This window comes from Euwallacea fornicatus, chromosome 4 (genome assembly GCF_040115645.1).
Source record: "Euwallacea fornicatus isolate EFF26 chromosome 4, ASM4011564v1, whole genome shotgun sequence".
NCBI classification, from domain to species: domain Eukaryota; kingdom Metazoa; phylum Arthropoda; class Insecta; order Coleoptera; family Curculionidae; genus Euwallacea; species Euwallacea fornicatus.
Genome location: NC_089544.1, coordinates 13,537 through 31,330, shown reverse-complemented (window position 1 = coordinate 31,330; position 17,794 = coordinate 13,537). Strand labels below are relative to the sequence as shown.

Below are 17,794 nucleotides of genomic sequence, written 5' to 3'. Positions count from 1 at the left end.
AAAACCACAAGGATAGACATTATCTTTACAGTTGACAATTGCAAAGGAGCTGAAACGGGATACGTTTGATGAATTACAGTAATGAAATGAAAGTAACCTCAAAGGCAAAGGTGGTGTCTACTAAATTTCTTCTCTCTAGTTGTTCAAGACTTTATTGGCCCAGATTCAACAAAATAAATATATTTTTAAGCTTTTGTGAATTATTGATAAGTGAAAATGAATGAGAAATCCTCAAATTCCAACAGCATTATTGCAAAAGAAATAATTAACAGTGTGCACCCAGATCTCCATATCCCTGATTGTTCCAAACAAGAAAACAATCCCTATGCATACTTGGATAGAGCTTTCTCTTCAGAAAACTTTAAAATCGAAATAAAAAATTTACCTAAATTTTACGGCATAGGTGTGAGTTTCATACTACACTTAATTTTTGTCAAACCATTTTTGTATGTTTTATTTTATATTGGCTAACACAAACAGCTTTGCTAACACCTGTTAAAATTTTTGAATTCACTGCTTTAGCATTTTATGAAGCAACTTACATATACATATTACAATATTATTCTTGTAGGAATTTAAAAAACTGCTAAATGATAAGTTGAAATTGAATTCAAATAAAATAAAAACACCAAAAAAAAACTGCTCATATGCATTTGTTTGTTTTCGCAATGAAGAAGATAAAAATAAAGCTATAAAAGTCCTCACAGGGTTTAAATGGAAAGGAAAAGAATTGCAAGCTGTGGTAAGAACATACTATCAAACATCTCACATAATGTGACTTTGTCCAAGATGTGTCTGTAACATTTCAATTTTTACTTGAGCTTTTTTTAAAAATTCAACCTATACTAATTTAAAAATGAGTAATTCTAGCTTTAGTTTTAAGTTTGGATTATATTCTGTGATCAAATTTTGTTGTTAGCATGCAAAACCATGTGCAGATCCTTTAGTTAAAAAAAGAAAAGAAAATGCAGATGTGGATAATGAAAACAAAAAGCAGAAAACTGAAGTTTTATCTGTTAATGAAAGAATAAGGAAATCTACAATTCCTTTATTTGACACAGACTACTCAAAGCAAGTAAGAGGATTTGCTCATCATCACTTTTTATTGTAACAAAAGAAAATTCTTTGCTTTCAGTTAGAAATAAAACAAGATGAAGTGAGAAAGATGCTTCAAAATTTGGCAAATGATCTTTCTAGCCAAAACATACTTATTAGAAAGTATATTAATAACCAAAAAGAAAAATACAATGGCTTGCCATGTGAATTGTTGAACATTAGGTATTCCAACCAGATAGACGGGTATATATATAAAGAAAGTTACTACCAATTTGTAAAATTAACTTTACAGGTACCGTAATAAATGTGAGTTTTCCGTGGGAATCAATCCTGAAACTCAACTTCCAACAGTTGGATTTAGGATCGGAGCTTATGTAAATGGAAAAACGGGTGTCGGCCCCGTAGAAGATTTAAGACACATACCAGATTCAATGAAGATAGTTGTTACGGTTAGCGTTTACAATGCTTGATTTAAACCAAAGAAAGTTTATTGAGATTAAATTAAAGGTTTTCCAAAAATTTGTTCGTTCTTCCAAATTGGAAGTCTTTAACACGGAATTCCATACTGGACACTTTAAACAATTAAGCGTACGGACAGCCCAAGATCAGTTGATGGTTGTGGTAGGAATTCATCCCCAGGATCTGAGCACACAGGAAATATTAGATTTTAAAGGTGAACTTATAACATTCTTTTCAAAGGGAATAGGAAAGCAAGCCAATGTTACATCTCTGTATTACCAAGAAATTGTGAAGAAGTAAAATTACAAATTTTTTTAACCTTCTGAAATGTTAAAAAAATGAATTCTAGAAATCCTGGCCAACATCCTGCAACCGCCACATTCCTATGGGGAGAAACTCATATTTACGAAACAATCATGGGTCTGAAGTTTCGAATATCGCCTGAAGCGTTCTTTCAAGTGAACACTAAGGCAGCTGAAATTTTATATCAGACTGCCATTGAACTGGCAGAGCCAACAGAATCTTCAAGTATGCTAGATGTTTGTTGCGGTACTGGAACGATAGGGCTTTGCTTTTCTAAGGTATTTTAATAATTTTCCTTAGTATCATATTTCGATATTCAGCTTTCAGTCTTGTGGACAAGTACTAGGCCTTGAAATTATCCCACAAGCAATTATTGATGCAAAAGAAAATGTTATTATCAACAATGTGCACAACAGTGAATTTTTTACTGGAAAAGCTGAGGATATTTTAGGGTCTGTGTGTTACAATTCAAAATTCGAAGATGTATTTGCGGTGGTCGATCCACCTAGAGCAGGCTTACGTAAATATTTTTGCAACAATTACTAATGACAATCGGTGATTTTCTAATTATTTTAGATCAGAAAGCGGTACATCAATTGCGAAAAATAAAAAAAATCAATCGATTGATTTATATATCTTGTAATCCTAAATTGGCGTCAAAAAATTTCGTTGATTTGGGACGACCGGAATCGAAATATTTGCACGGAGAAAGTTTTGTGCCAGTTAAAGCTGTGGCTGTGGATTTGTTTCCCCACACCACTCATTGTGAGTTAATCATAGCCTTTAAGCGATGGGATTTAGTGGGAAAAGAACAGAACGTGAATTAAATTGGGAGTAATGGATTGGTTAATAAAGTATCAGATTTTTTTTTTAGTAGAAATTACATTGCAAAACTTTAATATGAACTTTTAATATCCAGTGTGGTTGCGACTAAAGACGTTTGAGATAGTTTAAATTTGTCAATGTCATATAGGGGATCTCGAGCAATATCGAATATCTACACAAAAAACTAATGACTAATATGCACCTCATATATTATGAGTGGCCGCATCGTTCGACATTTTATAAATATGAGAGAAATAAGTATTTCATTTTTTCTAATTTTGGCATATAAGGAGAGTTTTTGTAATCTAAAAACGAACTACGCGAACTTCTTTTCGTAACTGGTTACATACTGAAAGCAAATAACTTTATCTAGTAACTCGGATAACAAATGGGACCCGTTATAACAAAACGATTGCTGTAGTTGTACAGATGAGAGCCACAACTTGAACAACATTGTATCAGCGTGTGCTATTTTTTGCTTTCTTCATTGCAAAGTGAAATTAGAAAGTCACGTATAGAATTTTAGCAAACTCTCTTGTGTGATTTGTATTAAATTGTGAGTCCTTTCTTCGATTGTCTCGCAGGATTCGTCACACAAAATACCAAACTTGCTAACTGGTTACATAAATAGCCTATGAGGCCATCTCAGATAAAATTTGCAGTTTGAGAACAATCGTTTCTAGATATAGAGAGAACTCCAAGGATCACTAGAAATAAATGAAATCGTGCGTAAAATAAAAATAACTCATTCGATTCAGCGTGTATTTTTGTAGATTCAAGAGTGTTCACTCTATAGCTCTATATGACATACAGTCTTCTGCCATTAATAAAATAATGTGTTAGGCATTACAAATCCTAGATACTCTCTTACGGTTTATAATATAGTTTCATTATGTTTCACGTCTTTTAAGTTTACATAAAAATTCATGTGATAAGTATTTTTAATACATAATATTAATACATGAAATGTTCAAGAAATTTTAATGTTTAACCGCAGAGGCTATAAATGTATCAGATAATAATAGTGTTAACATGTTAAAAAATATTTTGTCTGAATCTGTTTGAAATTAAGTTATTAAACAACTAAAAAAAAATGCCGACAATAACTAACTGAATATTTTTAAAAAATAAATAACTTAGTTCTAATATTAAATGTGTGAAAACCAAGTCTCACAATAATTAAAGCGACACGTTAAAGCACATAGCAAAATTTAATTTATAAATTAAACTCGTTGAATTTCAAAAAGTTTGACATCAGTGTCGTACCAAATTGGAGGATCCATATTCCTGCAGAAAAAAAAAATCATTTAAATCATCATTAAAACATAAATTGTTCCTGAAGTAATTTATATCACCTGAGATATATGACACCCCACATGTAAGTTCTGAACCAGGTGGTAGTACCAGAATTGGCTTGATACTTCCGAATTAAAATCGGATGAGGAACCGGTAATAATCCTACCAATGTCCCGTGTTGCAGAAATTTCAAAATCTCACTTTCATCAGTTAAACCCCTATTAAAAAAAAAGTAATGTTCATTCCTTATTATAGAAGTTTTTTCATTGGGATTATTATTTCTGAATGACTTTGGAAAGACAATTATTACTGAGTTACTAATTTTTCTTACTTATCTATGCATATCTTCTCCACCTGAGGTACTAAAACTTGTAATAACCTCATTATGGTTTGTAACGGTAGTTTGCTCTTCCAAGAGTGAACCCATTCTCCAGTGGGCACCCACTGTCCACTTATGTTTTCGTTGGTAATGGAAACTCTCAAGCTGTTTCTCTGGAATTTTTTGATCAAATTATCACCTTTTTGTTAAAAATAATGAAAAAATGTAATATATAATATATATATATATATATATATATATATATATATAATACGACTAAATTAAGACGAGTCACCCTACGTTATTAGGGTAAAATTTGAAAGTGAAATATTGATCATTATATTTTTTGTCTCAAGTCGACATATTTTGACATAAGAATTATATGTTACTGTGATCCACTCTTACCACTACCTTTGATATAAAGAAATTCAATTTGAAACCGAGGTCGAGTATCGCATTGTTTTGAAACCTCTTTTTACACTCTTTCATCCGGACGTGTATTTTATTACGGTGACTTTGAATCAAAGTGTTCAAAATTCATCATGCAATTTTGACTAATTCTAAGTCGTACTTGTGACAATTAAAATCATGACACACATAAACAGCAAGTGATGCAAAACAATCACAAGTAACATATAATAGATTCTAATGTTGCGAAAGTAAAATCCTCATAAACCAAAATATCCGATTCTTGAAATTTACTTACTGTATTAACAGCTCGGACTATTCTTGCAGAATCATCCGAATGTGTAGTCTCGGACTTCCCCTCATTTGACTTATCCTATAACACAGGAAATTTTCAATTCCAAAATGGCGGATAAGAGGTTTCAAATTACAAATGCCTGCGAAATATTATCCATAAATGTTACCTCTTGCATAGTTCCATTACCAATTGAGACAGCCGTAGCAGTAGGACTATTTAAAGTAACGGCTGCCATACCATTAGTCAACGGTTGTTCCGACGGTGACGTTGCCGGATGAGCAGATTCTCTTTCTGTCATTTGACCAATTTGCGGAGTATCGGGTAGCGTCGCCTAATAATCAACGATATATTTATTTATATCTACTAATCGAGTATTTCACACCGACCAAATTTAATATTGTAAGCGGAAAATGTGTGAAACTAACTACTCAAAAGAAAGTGTAGTTGTCAATTGTAAAATAAAACAATTAAAACATGTTTAGGCCACCGGACTTTTACGACATCACATCAATCACACCGAATTGACGTACTTCCACATTAAAATCATTTGTCGAATCCAATTCGGTGCGGATTGTCGCAAGTCATTGATCCGATTGAAATACGACATGCATTTTATATTTCGACAGCTAAAACGAAGAAGCAGTTATGTATGTAACGCCTTATTTGTGTAGGTATGAATTTGTTGACGACTTATGGAAAAACAGCGATTGTTTATTTATCTTCCAATCTCGACAACAGACAGAAAGAAAAAAACAGACATAAAATATGTTTTAAAACACTATTGATTCCAATCACAGAAACGTGCACGGAACACCCAATACAAAGTAATCAGGGGACTGCCGAAATAATAATTATTTAATATACTGGCAATAAAATCAAAGCAACTGCTAATATTCGCGTGTTTGGTCCTTCACTGTAACATTCTCGTAATGATCTCGCACTCTTCCATACATACGTGATTTTTGACAACTTGTAATATCACTTACATTTAAAGTTCCCGGTTCCGCAGGTAAGGCAGGACGTGATCCTTCCATGGCCACTTCCGACATATTCTCGGTACTAATGGAACTCCGCAACTTCGTGAACTTTGACTTTTTGTTGATGGATTTAGCTATTGTGCCGTAGTCGCTCGGCAAATTTGCCAAACTGTGAAACACCTAAAGAAACCTAAACTTTAAAACCCGCGATTTTTTTTCTCGCAGTCATCCTACCTGTCTTTTTCTGATAATCGTGTAGACTAAATTCGAATTCCCGTCAAACTGGTACTGAATAATATTGTTGAAAATTTCCAGTAGGAAAAACACCAAATGATGATTCTGAGGGGCGGAAAAAAGGAACCAGGGGGTACTGAATGCTTCTAGTAAGTGTAAAAGTTTCGTACTCGCGACCATCGAGAGCGTTTTTAAGTAGGGAGATACTAAAAATGACTATTAAGAATCTTAATCGGTAAACAAATGACGACTGACCATTGACTAGAATGGTTAAAAGACAATCGAATAGTGGTTGGAGTCGTTGATGACCGGTGGTAATTATTTTATGGAAAACTATTACAAGCAAATCGGCATGAGTACCCGTGAAAACAGGTATATCCATAGGAACAGTTGCTGTGTAGGGTTTGTTCAAACGGACTCCTAAGTTTCGTTCTCCAGATAGAAGAAGTAGTATGAACACGCCGATGTGCATCAGACCAACCCGAGCTGCAAATAGTCGCTAAATTAATAAGGTCGTATTAAATAATCACTTAATTATAGCGAATTCATTTGACGTGGCATCGTTTGAAAGATGTATCTCCATCAATCACGTGTGTTATAAATTATGAAAATAAAACAAAGGATAACACTAGGAAGGCCAATTGTATGCTTGTTCTTCCTCTTTGATCCGTAGGTTATGTCTGAATTAACCGTTAAAAGATGACATTTGTTCCGTTTTTTTAATTCTGAGTCAGTTTTAATTGAAACTTAAAAAAAAATCACTTACAAAAACTTTTTTTTTTGCAAAAAAAATTATCATAGCAAAATTTCGAACATACTTACACTGGTCGGCTCTAGAATCATTCAAATGGTACAAAATGGGCACCAAAATATCCAACACGTCACTACTTTTTAAAACAAAATAAAGGAATTTCTGAAAAACACAAAGTTTGAGACATAAAAGAACTCCTTAGATATCAAGGGTAACGAGTATGATTTGGATATACATACCTTATTATAATCGCACATCTTCCACAAAAACACCAATAGTTCTTGGTGAAAATGAACTTTTTTGGTCGAGTTCGGTAAGTACGTTTGAACCAATGGGTTGTTTAACAATCTAGTAACCCCACTCAAAATAAATTGAAAATCTTCATCTCTGTGTATTCTCGATAGATAGTTTATGAATAAGTTGTCTGGAATGGCAGGCTGCAAATTATAATTATATTTAAATAATATTAATAATTTTCGTTTATATTAATGAAGAATTTGAAGGAAATTTTATCCGTCGTTAAAGGGTCTTAATAAAACAACCATTCCAAACGCAATGTTGGTTTTCGTAAATATAATTACCTACAGAAGCGTTTTAACTACTTTTATCAACGGTATTATCTAAAAAAAAATTTCATTTATTTGCCATATGTTTCAATATGTTTAACTCAGTTTTTTTTTTAACATTCACAATGAATCCCTTTACGGATAGAAATAAGGAATCAATTAAACACGCTTCTTTCCCACAGATGCCTTGGAAGTATGTATAAAAAAAAACCATGGGTCATTCCCAGGGTACCACCTGATCCCCAACAATTAAAATTGGCAGTAGAGGCTGTCAAGGCAAGAATTTTTGAATTGTAATACGGAATGTGTTGTATTGTTTTAGGCATAGGCAGGTTACAGGCATTGATATTGCAGTTTTAGTGGCTTGTCCCATACGTAAGTAAATAAATTAAAAATTATGCAAGCCAGATAATCCTCATACTTACATCTTCAGATTCAGCTGGAGTTGATAAACTAGTGTCATGATCTAAGGTAACTATTAAAATCTGCAATGCAGCCTCTACCAATGGCTCTAAAGAATCATTAAAGATCAGGTGATTGTAGGGAACCCCCAATCCAACAGGGTCATATGCACACACAGTATTCAAGAGTGAAGTAAACATTGGTAGAGCATGTCTATTTTCTGCAGAGGTTAAATGTCTGAAAACAATGGATTTAACTATTATTAATAGATAACAATTTTTTTCAACAGGTAAATGTTAAAAACCAGAAATAATACTTCTATCAGGCCTATGACAAATATCTTCGAAGCCTCAAAAACCTTATCTTGCTTACATTATCCACTTGTTGGGACTCTGTGCTATATCTGTGGGTGGCTGATACATGGTCTCGCTGAAACACGTCAACAAGAGTTTTAACAACTCGGTTCGATTCAAATCATGTGCAGGATTCCTGGGAGGTGAATGAGCAAAACCGACACCAGCCTCCCAAATATATTCACAACTATCAATTAATGATAAATCTTCTGCTTTATCCTAAAATAATGATTTATGAAGCATTTAAAGTTCATCAGAAGTAGACTGGTGCTTACCGGTCCATTTTTACGACCGAAAGACACTGTGAAGTCTGGGCAAAATAGAAGATCCTAAAATTGTTTATGCTTCTTAAGCACAGTTTGCCAAAAGGAAAAAACAAAAATTCTTACACAAATTGCATTAAGAAGTGACTGTGCCAAAGGCAAGGCTTCCTGTTCCTCTTCATCATTTTTACCAGGCAGGGATGACCAAAAAAAGCCTTTCCATTCCGAATCCTCGAATATATATGGTAATATTCGTGTTAAAATCCTTACGCAATTAAGCACTAAATATGATTAACCACAAGAATAAAACTGGTAAATCTGTAGGTGGTCACTACCTGTTTGTTGTTCCTGATGGGTTCTACAACTGTTGTCAACAGCCTTAACAAGCTTTTCTACAGCTTTATAGCACAATGTGGCCAAATTGGCAGGTGCATCTTCACGTAATTGTCTAATTTCACCAGCTGGTACAAGAGTGAAAATGTCCTGCACACTAGTAACATTCTCGGACCAAAATTGGTCCCAGAATGAATCCTCATTTGGATCGACAGGCTAAAACGTAATAGAAGATTTTAATATGGTTTGCCACATATTCAAAAAATTCATGCAAACTAGTGGAAGTACACTAAAGAAAAGGATATTCCTGTGCATATGTTTAAATTGCGGAAACACCAGGATAAATTTTTAAGATGATTTGTTTCTTATACGAAGAAGAATCGACCTTACCTCGGCTTTTGAAGTTAATTGCACTACTGCCTTGCGAAAGTTTAATTTAGTATCTACATTTCCCATACTTACTTTTAAATCTCTCAATTTGTTATTATTATTGACAATTTTTTTTAATGTCAAATCTGACGTCACCAAATGATGGCGTTACCAACAAATGTCAAATGCTAAAGACGGTCCTACAATTTTTAACGTGAGGGTTTTTCGGAAACTATAATCTAAATCGACTAGTTAACGGAAAGGATCAATCCGATTGCGCTAATACTTTTATATAACCTTTTAGCAGCTCTTTATGTTTTTAATTATGCTCATATGTTCTGTAGCTAATTCTAAGTCCCCGTTAGAAGTGGGAACTAGTCACTCATTAATAATGGCCTGTTAATATTTCGGGAAATCACACGTTACTTAATTTTAACCTATTAAAAAATTCCAGAATTTTGCTAATCAAAAAAAATTTTTTTTTAGCATCAAATAATATAGTTTGAAAAAGGTTTAAGGTCAGATTAAAGAGAATTTTTGAATACAAATTAGTTAAGAAACCAAATTTTATAAGACATCGGCTTATTTGTCGGGGACATTGTAATTTACATTATGAGTATTGAGACTAGACTCTCAAAATTGAAATTGGGAGATGTTCTCGATCAGCCAATTTACCAATACATCAATGTATTTAAGGTAAGTGAACGACTGCAATGATTGAGCAAAAAATTATTTTATATTTTAACCATTTTATAGAACCCTGGAAAACTTCCCATAAACCAAATACACATTGAAAGGACATGGCAAGAGCTAAAAAAGAACATTCCTTCAAACTTTGTAATAATTCTAGTTTTACTTGTTAAATTGCATTACATATCTCTTAATTATATTTTTAAGAACATCCTAAATGGCTCCCTTGAAGATGTAGAAAAACAAGCGTATTTGGAAACAAAGACTGAAGTAATTCCAGCATTGGATAAGAGGTGGTTGCCCAAAGTTGCATTCTTCAATTTTGAACCTCTCTCATTGCTCCATTGGGAGCAAGCAAATGCTAGTTTTGTTGTAAAAAACACTCTTTACATCGATTCCCTTGATTATTTGTTGAAATGTGATTTTCACCAGTTTTGGTGCACAGTGCTATTTGAAACTTCTGCAGTTGCTGCTATTCAGAGTCTTCTTTTAAATCCAATACTACCTTTTGAATCAAAATATTTACAAGGAGAATATTTAGAAGTATACAGGAGTGTGTATAATAAATTTTTGTTAGTCTATGACAAATTGTTGGATTTTAATAAAAGTGAGGTAAGTTTTTTAACAATTAATTATTGATTGAATTTTGATTCCAAGACGTTTCAATTGATTTTAGATTGAATTTATGAACTTAGCATTTGGACTTTCTAAACTGAAAGAAAACAAATTGCTCACTTTGCCAATTGTAATAACTTTGACTCTTTTGTATAAAGATTCTAATTTATCTTTCATAAATAAAGTTACTGAATTGTACTTTAAAGATACTACCGAAGTTGAGTTTTACATTCAAGAAGTGGATACTATGATTGACCAGCAACTGGTTGTAAGTATATGTACATTGTAAAAGGAATTTATTAGCGGTTGACTTAGAACTATTATTTGTAAAATGTACATAAATCAAATCAATTTGTCAAATGAACATAAAAAATATTTGTGCTGATTTTATTTAATTTCTGTTCTTATGCTAAATTTACTTTGTTTTCAGTGCCCTTTGTCATATTATGATTTATGGTAGCAATAAAAAAATCAGATTAATAGAATTCTTTCAATAGGTTTTAGAAATGATCGGTGGTCACGTGTGTGGATTTGATGCCTCAGCAACAATAGTTCCTATTACCATAGAAAAGAGACCACCAGTATTTAGTCTTAGTTGGATATATTCAGTGGTCAGTTATCTCCTGTACACGCTTCAAACATCGAGCGCATTATTTCAAGTATATAAACCTGGCATTGAAATGGCACTAAACAAAAATTTTGCTTATCGGTAAAAACATTTACATTCCAATATAGACACTCGTACGATCCACTGGTTGTTATTTTAGGCTGCCCTTTATTTATGTTAAAATATACAGGGAACTTTATGAGTTGATTGATGAAAGGGAAGAAAGCAAAACCCAACAAGAGCTTTTTAAAATCGTCATTGACACAATGAATGCGGGAAGGACGGAATTTGTGGAATTGTTTCACACATTCATCTCTCATTGCTTGGACCAGGCTTTAAAATATATGTGAGAGGAAAAATAACAATTTCTTTCACTATCAGTTAGAAATATTTCAGGGGTGTTCCAGACACGCAACAATTGTATGTGGAAACCTACATTAGACTACTATCCACAGCTCTAGAAGATGATTATTTTATCTGTGATTACAATGCAACATACAGTATTGCCACACAAAATGAAATGTTTGAAAGTTGTTGTGATGTGTATCCTTTTGCATTTAACTTAAAGCCCAAATTATATTCCTCTCATTTATTGTACTTGTACAGTGCCTTCATGCGAGAGATGATTAAACTCCCTTAACTATTTTGTTTCAGGCCTGTCTTGGATCGTCGTGTGTGACGTGAAATCTGTCAAATTATAAAAATTATAGATTTTTTTTCTTTTTTTTAGTTCGGCCACGTTTGATTTATTATTATGGGAACCTCCTGTAGAGAAATAATAGTAAAACTACGCAGGATTGATTGATTCATATCTCGAAAAGGGCGACGCGTTATTATTTTTCTTCAATACCATGAAATTCTTTAAAAAGTTCCACACTATTTTCGTATCAGACTATATTTTTCTATGCTTTCAAATTAAAAAATTAAAATAATGGTATTTTCGCGTGAGGACAATGTACAAAATATTGAATAATTTTATGTAAAAATTTAGTTATTATCTTGTAGAGGAATTCAGATAGTTGAAAAGAAGTTTAAAAATTTTATCCAACACATCCAAATGTTATTCTTAACAGATCTCATATAGGGATTCTACACGTACACAATTTATTGTGTCTTGTATAGAAAAGCTCCCTCGCAATAAGAAATTAATGGAACTTTCTAAGTTACAGCGGCAAACCGTCGAAGCAGTATTTAGGGACTTCACTCCTATTGTGTCAGATGAATTGGAGGTTGAGAAGTCCCTACCCGGTCCTTCCAGACGAGATGTAGTAGTAGAAAATAGCGAAGTGGAAAGAAAGATCAGGAATATTATGGATATGTTCCCACATTTAGGAGACGGTAAGTCATTTCTGTTGTACTTTCTTAATTACCCGATAATTATTTGTAACATTTACACTTGTTACCCATATAAATAAATTAAGTACTTAAATGTTAATTGAAAATTTACTTCGAAATAGATTTATCTTTTATGATTTTTAAAACATCATGAAAAAACTGAGAACGTACCTTTTCTAAATTTTATTGGAAAAAAAACATGATAGAAATTAACAAGTCCTAGGAAACCTTTCAATTCGATCGGGTTGCTAGGCATAGTGACATCTAAAATTCTACCCACTTCGTCATTGGTAGAACCAAAAACTACAGCACAAGTTTCAAACCCTACAGGTGTCGAGTTGTCATAAAATTTTATGGTCAAGATTAAGATTCAAATTTCCCGTGAATAAAATATATACAGATCACAATGTAGATATGCAATTTGTGGGATAGAAAAGACACGTATGTGCATAGTACAAGAATATTTTATTCGTGATCCAGAGTGCGTGAATGCATATTAATCTAAACTAATTTAAAATTTCCAGAGAAAAAAAAATGAACGTGGCTAATCTTTTATTGCAGGTTTTGTGCTCCAATGTCTACAGTCGTACAACTACAACCCCGAAGATGTCATCAATGCGATATTGGAAAATAATCTTCCACCACATCTAACAGAAATTCCATTCGATAGTATTAGAATACCTCCAGAACCTGAATTAGAAAAACCAGTATTAGCTTATCGAGGGAAGAAACCTGAATATAACGATACACTTGCACTACTTAACGATAAATCGGAAATAAAAGCAATAAAAAAATTAGTATTGGAAGGAGTGTAAGAATATTGCCTGATACCGTATCGCTATTGCCTGATACATTCCCGTACATTTTAGACAATACAATTACGACAATATTTATGATGACGAGTACGATGATCGAGACGACGACAACGTTGCAATATCGATTACTGACAATCCTGTAACCGAGGAAATGCCGATTTTTAACCCTAACAGGCAGAAGAGCAAAGTATCAGAGGATGAAGAAGAATCCGACGTTGAGGTAAGTTCGGAACTTTCTTATTGTCACTCGAGAGAGAATTGGCAACTAGTTTCGTTTAAAAATATATTCAGCAGGAGACTCAAAAAGGAGCTAGTTCAGACAGAAATAAGATGAACTTCTGCGAAAATCCAGCTGTTTTGAGAGAGAGACGAGCAACTAGGTATAAAGCGAAGCAACCTGTGCGCATGGGTGGCTCTAGTCAAGGAAAAGCACCAGATGTAGTGGGTAAGTTATTTTTTTTTAATAGATTTTTCAGAAAGATTCCGTAGCATTACGATTATAATCATTTATCTTGCCTTACGCTGTATTATTACATTTTAACAGACGTTAAACCTAGTTTAATTAGGTGTTACGCGTGAAACTTACCAGTATGCCGATTCAAAAACCATGTGGTGCGTAGAAAATCAAATTCTTTGCCCCTGAATAAATAACAGGCAGGGACAGCAGCCTAATTTGATATATCGATTGAACTTAGAAATCTTACAAGTGTAAAATTTTAGTAGCTATGTGCTGAACTCTTGTGAACTGTGTTTTGTACATTCAGGTTGATAATTTAGCACATTGATGTTAAAATTGTCTCTTTCATACGATAACTCTTGTTTCTTCTGGACTACAGTTTTTTTTTGTTTGCATAGGAAAACCAAAGGGTCAAGGCCAAGATAAGTCTACTATCCTTAACAGACAAAAGAAGAATGTCAACAAGTCTAGTCATGCCAACCATAATCGAAAAAGTGGGGCGCAATGGAAAAGAAGCGGAGGTATGATCCCCTCCTGATCTACATGATTTCATTTATTTATTCTGTTCATGCCAACAGGCCTACGTAGTTTATTAATTTCAATAAGTATCGGAGTACTTGTTCTTTGTTCCGCATTCGTATTTAGTAATGCTATTGGTTTAAAATAAAATGAATCCATTAAAAGTAAGAAAAAAAAATGTGGCATCCCAGTTGATTGGGATATCTATGGAAATAGGAGATACCAAAGAAACCCATTCCTAATCGAGTTCCCAATGATTCCCAACATAAAAATTGATGGTGAGAAAGCTTTCAGGATACCAATCGAGAGGTAGAATTATGTTTACTTATTTATTGCAAATATTGAAATACTTGTCTGCGTTGGTCAGGAAAGTGCTATTAATAAAAATTACAAATTTTGAACTATTTGGTGAAGAAAGATGTCCAACTTTGCTTATTTACGACAAGGCGTTTATGGCCATTGTTCATAAAGGAAGTAAATTTTTAACTGACCCGGACGAAATGTTAAAGTTGATAGTGGTGGATAGCTTATCTTTATTACATGTGTCCAGTTCTCTATTAATCACAAACTTCTTTTTCGATCAAAATCTTTTTGCAATGCGAAATGTATTTTTTTCATCGGTGTAGCATTCCCATTTTACATTTTATTGACAATTCCTACAATTACAAAAAAGTTCTTTAATAATGGTCGCTCAGTAGAACGAGTAATACACCGTTCTATTTAATTCGTCTATCAACGGATGAGTGTAAGATATCGTCTGTGATCTCGTAACCCAATCGGCGATTTCGAGTCTTTTACTTTGAGTGGATTTTGGTGTGGGAGTGTGCTCCCTCGATTTGTTGGAAATTTTCATAATTGCGAATTGACTCACCCACATGTTTTATCATTAAACGAAACAATAAAAATTTTAATCAAATTATTAATTTTTTTTTTTTGGATGTGATGTCCTCTGTGTACCCTTATCGTAAACACCGCTAGAGATGTTTTTGCGGTAATTATCCGAACAATTCGAATGACAACTATGACATTCGCACGTCAGTAATTGGACCGCGAAAGTTTTTCGTTTGTTTTCAATAAACGAAAAGTGGAAATTAACTTGAAGTTTTAGATTTGAATCAAAAATATAATCTCATTCAAAACAGAAGCAAATAATAAGAAAGGGTATCATCCCTGTGGATTGAAAGACCATCTACGGAACCAAGAAAGAAGAGGTAAGAAAAAAAAAAGAAGCCCGTTCCTAGAGGATCTTCCAAAAAGTCCTGTTTTGCAAAATATAGGCTCCTCTATTCCCGAAATATGGGAACTAATAATAAAATTTCCCTTCCTCCTAACGCACTAAAAACTTATCATTGACATTATCCTAAAGTAAAAGACTTTTCGTAGAGGACTACATTAGTTTCATCGACTGTTCCCTTGCAATTGGAATTTACCCAAAACTATTCCTCTGTTTTTAGTACAGAAACCACAGTCAAAACATGTGCAACTGAAGCGTTCCATCCCGACGAAGCGAAAAGAATTCTACTACCCACCACAGCAAGCAACTATCATCATCCTTCAGAGTCTTCGAGATATAGCATCGGTTGGATCTTCAATTTCTGGGATGTTTGAGAAAGTAGGGCTTTTCCACGGCTCCACAGCCTTCACCAAGGTAGGTACAATCAACTTTGGTCTATCATTTTCAATTGCAATTTAGGATAAGTAAAATTGTACTTTCTTGCGTTTCAAGTGTGTATGGGGCGCGCCTGCCTTTCTGGTGGTTTGAGCCCTAATCACTAGTCAATTTTGGCTCTTTCGAAAGCAACCACTTCTATACTTTCAAGGGTTCTCATATATTTAGCATTTATTTGGAGAAATTTGCTTATTTCATCTTAGGGTATTGTTTTATTAACAATGTGAGAAATGTTTATCGGAAGGGAATATTTATTTTAGCAAAATTACAATAATTTTTGTTTAAATTTCCCTTATAGTAAATCAGTTCATACATTGTATCACCAATATTTATTTTAGCAAAATTACAATAATTTTTGTTTAAATTTCCATTATAGTAAATTAGTTGATATATCTTTATCACGGTTCTCATTTATGTGGCTACCACAACGTGTCTTTGAAATAATCCACCAACCTTTTGTAGGTAGTTTAATAATTGAAAATTGTAACATAACAACACATTTTAAATAGTGGCATAAAAAATAACAGTCATAGATAAAGAAACAGTGTTAATTAATATACATTTTCAGAATTTCATCCAATGGTTTTCTTTAAAAATTGCCATTAAAGAAATCCATCATAGGTGAATACTAAACACTTAAACATTCCATTCGGGGAATTCTTCCTATGAATCGTCGTTACCTCGCTTCGTATCCGCCGTGGCGGCGACGTTGCCATTTTTGTCTCTCTCCGAAATTGCAATAATTTTCACCTTCTTTCGTTATAACAAACGTTTATATTTATTTATACGAGATGGTTTTGGTATTAGAAAGCTATAATTTGCCATTGGGGAAAGATAGATTCCTCAAATTTGTTCGTTTCCCACTTTTTAAAGCGATAAGTGCTTTAAACTCATTACACAGGGATACATACGAATGAATATGATTTTGAAGTTGTTAAAACTAAAATTACCTTGTTAATAACTGGAGCATTTATCCAGCACTAGTTTAATGGAATTTGTTAATGTAAAACAATCGATTTACAGGTAAAGATTATAACAAAAGAAGGTGAATGAGAGAGGTGGTACAAAGGGGGTAATGAGGGGGTGTTGAAGGGTTAATTTGCATTATTCGTTAATGTAAACTGACCCCCAACATCCACAATGATGAAAATTATTGAGGAAACCCAGTAATTTTCAGAAAAGCATTCATTGGAAGAATTCCCTTATTTTTTTGATTTCTTGCACAATCCGGCAACACTGTACGACACCGGGCCCAAAGAGGGCCCGGCAAAGAAACGGACGCAACGCAAAGATACGTGGAGAATAAACCCTCCAGGTACCTTGACGAGGAGTCGGCCTCTCGACCGACCCCTCTTTGGGGGTCTTAACCCAATTGTTAGATCCGGCAGAACAACAACGACCACAAGCCGGAGTCGCCCCCCGGTGAACGGGCAAACGGAGGAATCATCAATGGGGCCAGCACCGATGAGGCCTTCGTTCACGACGCCCCCCGAAGAGGTGCAGCAACAAGTGCCGCTGTCGTTAACTGGTCCAGATCCCGAGGGAAAAGACGGCGACAGCCACCGAAAACTTTACTAGTCTAAGTTCTAGGATTTTGCGAGGAGACGGTTTTTTACCGGTGGTTCCATCTGCGGCCACGATAGGAATCGAACGGTACCGAAGGGCCATCTCAGAGGGAGCTGGTGCTGATCGTCACAAGTCGGAAAGTCAGCGAAAGGGAAGGTCCCAGACGGCAATTCGTTGCAATTCAATTCGACGCAATCGTCGGGAACCACCCGTTCTTCTATCCTCACAACGTAACGAACAAAGGATTAATTCCTTGTTCTTGAATCAAAAACGGATCAATCCACTTATTTCAAGAGGAACGATCCAGATTCA

The 17,794-nt window shown here is 34.0% G+C and overlaps 3 protein-coding genes and 1 long non-coding RNA gene across 6 annotated transcripts; 3 read left to right on the top strand and 1 right to left on the bottom strand.

Annotated features, from left to right (window-relative positions):
- Window positions 1-16: 16 nt before the first annotated feature.
- LOC136338788 (tRNA (uracil-5-)-methyltransferase homolog A) lies at window positions 17-3,695 on the top strand. The gene is made up of 9 exons (XM_066281504.1): window positions 17-405; window positions 572-742; window positions 920-1,075; window positions 1,136-1,299; window positions 1,349-1,505; window positions 1,564-1,811; window positions 1,865-2,096; window positions 2,146-2,338; window positions 2,395-3,695. The coding sequence occupies exons 1-9, from the start codon at window positions 217-219 to the stop codon at window positions 2,643-2,645; spliced, it is 1,761 nt and encodes a 586-aa protein (XP_066137601.1). The 5' UTR covers window positions 17-216; the 3' UTR covers window positions 2,646-3,695.
- On the bottom strand, window positions 3,392-9,415 carry LOC136338784 (protein HID1). Of its 2 annotated transcripts, none has more exons than XM_066281497.1 (16): window positions 9,231-9,415; window positions 8,843-9,056; window positions 8,634-8,788; window positions 8,520-8,573; window positions 8,264-8,463; window positions 7,915-8,128; window positions 7,163-7,360; window positions 6,995-7,085; window positions 6,428-6,658; window positions 6,173-6,378; window positions 5,948-6,118; window positions 5,095-5,292; window positions 4,965-5,039; window positions 4,271-4,431; window positions 3,999-4,157; window positions 3,392-3,930 (listed from the first exon to the last, which is right to left on the bottom strand). In XM_066281497.1, exons 1-16 carry the CDS (start codon window positions 9,294-9,296, stop codon window positions 3,867-3,869), a joined length of 2,457 nt encoding a protein of 818 aa, XP_066137594.1. In that variant the 5' UTR covers window positions 9,297-9,415; the 3' UTR covers window positions 3,392-3,866. The 2 variants fall into 2 exon arrangements, with proteins under 2 accessions (XP_066137594.1, XP_066137595.1); XM_066281498.1 differs by having other exon boundaries at window positions 5,128-5,292.
- Window positions 7,422-8,125, top strand: LOC136338792 (uncharacterized). Its single transcript, XR_010732020.1, has 3 exons — window positions 7,422-7,864; window positions 7,923-7,960; window positions 8,033-8,125. It is a non-coding gene; the product is annotated as an uncharacterized lncRNA (long non-coding RNA).
- A 274-nt stretch (window positions 9,416-9,689) lies between the features above and the next one.
- Window positions 9,690-15,163, top strand: LOC136338786 (activating signal cointegrator 1 complex subunit 2). 2 transcript variants are annotated; one of them, XM_066281500.1, is made up of 12 exons: window positions 9,690-9,905; window positions 9,966-10,046; window positions 10,107-10,511; window positions 10,576-10,782; window positions 11,012-11,223; window positions 11,282-11,467; window positions 11,518-11,664; window positions 12,206-12,459; window positions 13,018-13,267; window positions 13,326-13,491; window positions 13,566-13,716; window positions 14,127-15,163. In XM_066281500.1, exons 1-12 carry the CDS (start codon window positions 9,822-9,824, stop codon window positions 14,264-14,266), a joined length of 2,283 nt encoding a protein of 760 aa, XP_066137597.1. In that variant the 5' UTR covers window positions 9,690-9,821; the 3' UTR covers window positions 14,267-15,163. The 2 variants fall into 2 exon arrangements, with proteins under 2 accessions (XP_066137597.1, XP_066137596.1); XM_066281499.1 differs by having other exon boundaries at window positions 13,563-13,716.
- Window positions 15,164-17,794: the final 2,631 nt, after the last annotated feature.

What these genes read in the sequence shown, in the direction of transcription:
- LOC136338784 (XM_066281497.1), bottom strand. Translation starts at nt 9,296, where the DNA reads ATGGGAAATGTAGATACTAAATTAAACTTTCGCAAGGCAGTAGTGCAA. An exon ending in CCATCAGGAACAACAAACAG is followed by an intron (nt 8,789 to 8,842) that starts GTAGTGACCACC and finishes AATCATATTTAG; the next exon opens with TGCTTAATTGCGTAAGGATT. An exon ending in CGATTATCAGAAAAAGACAG is followed by an intron (nt 6,119 to 6,172) that starts GTAGGATGACTG and finishes AGGTTTCTTTAG; the next exon opens with GTGTTTCACAGTTTGGCAAA.
- LOC136338788 (XM_066281504.1), top strand. Translation starts at nt 217, where the DNA reads ATGAATGAGAAATCCTCAAATTCCAACAGCATTATTGCAAAAGAAATA. An exon ending in GAAAAGAATTGCAAGCTGTG is followed by an intron (nt 743 to 919) that starts GTAAGAACATAC and finishes TTTTGTTGTTAG; the next exon opens with CATGCAAAACCATGTGCAGA. An exon ending in CAATGAAGATAGTTGTTACG is followed by an intron (nt 1,506 to 1,563) that starts GTTAGCGTTTAC and finishes ATTAAATTAAAG; the next exon opens with GTTTTCCAAAAATTTGTTCG.
- LOC136338786 (XM_066281499.1), top strand. Translation starts at nt 9,822, where the DNA reads ATGAGTATTGAGACTAGACTCTCAAAATTGAAATTGGGAGATGTTCTC. An exon ending in TGATTGACCAGCAACTGGTT is followed by an intron (nt 10,783 to 11,011) that starts GTAAGTATATGT and finishes TTCTTTCAATAG; the next exon opens with GTTTTAGAAATGATCGGTGG. An exon ending in TTTGAAAGTTGTTGTGATGT is followed by an intron (nt 11,665 to 12,205) that starts GTATCCTTTTGC and finishes GATCTCATATAG; the next exon opens with GGATTCTACACGTACACAAT.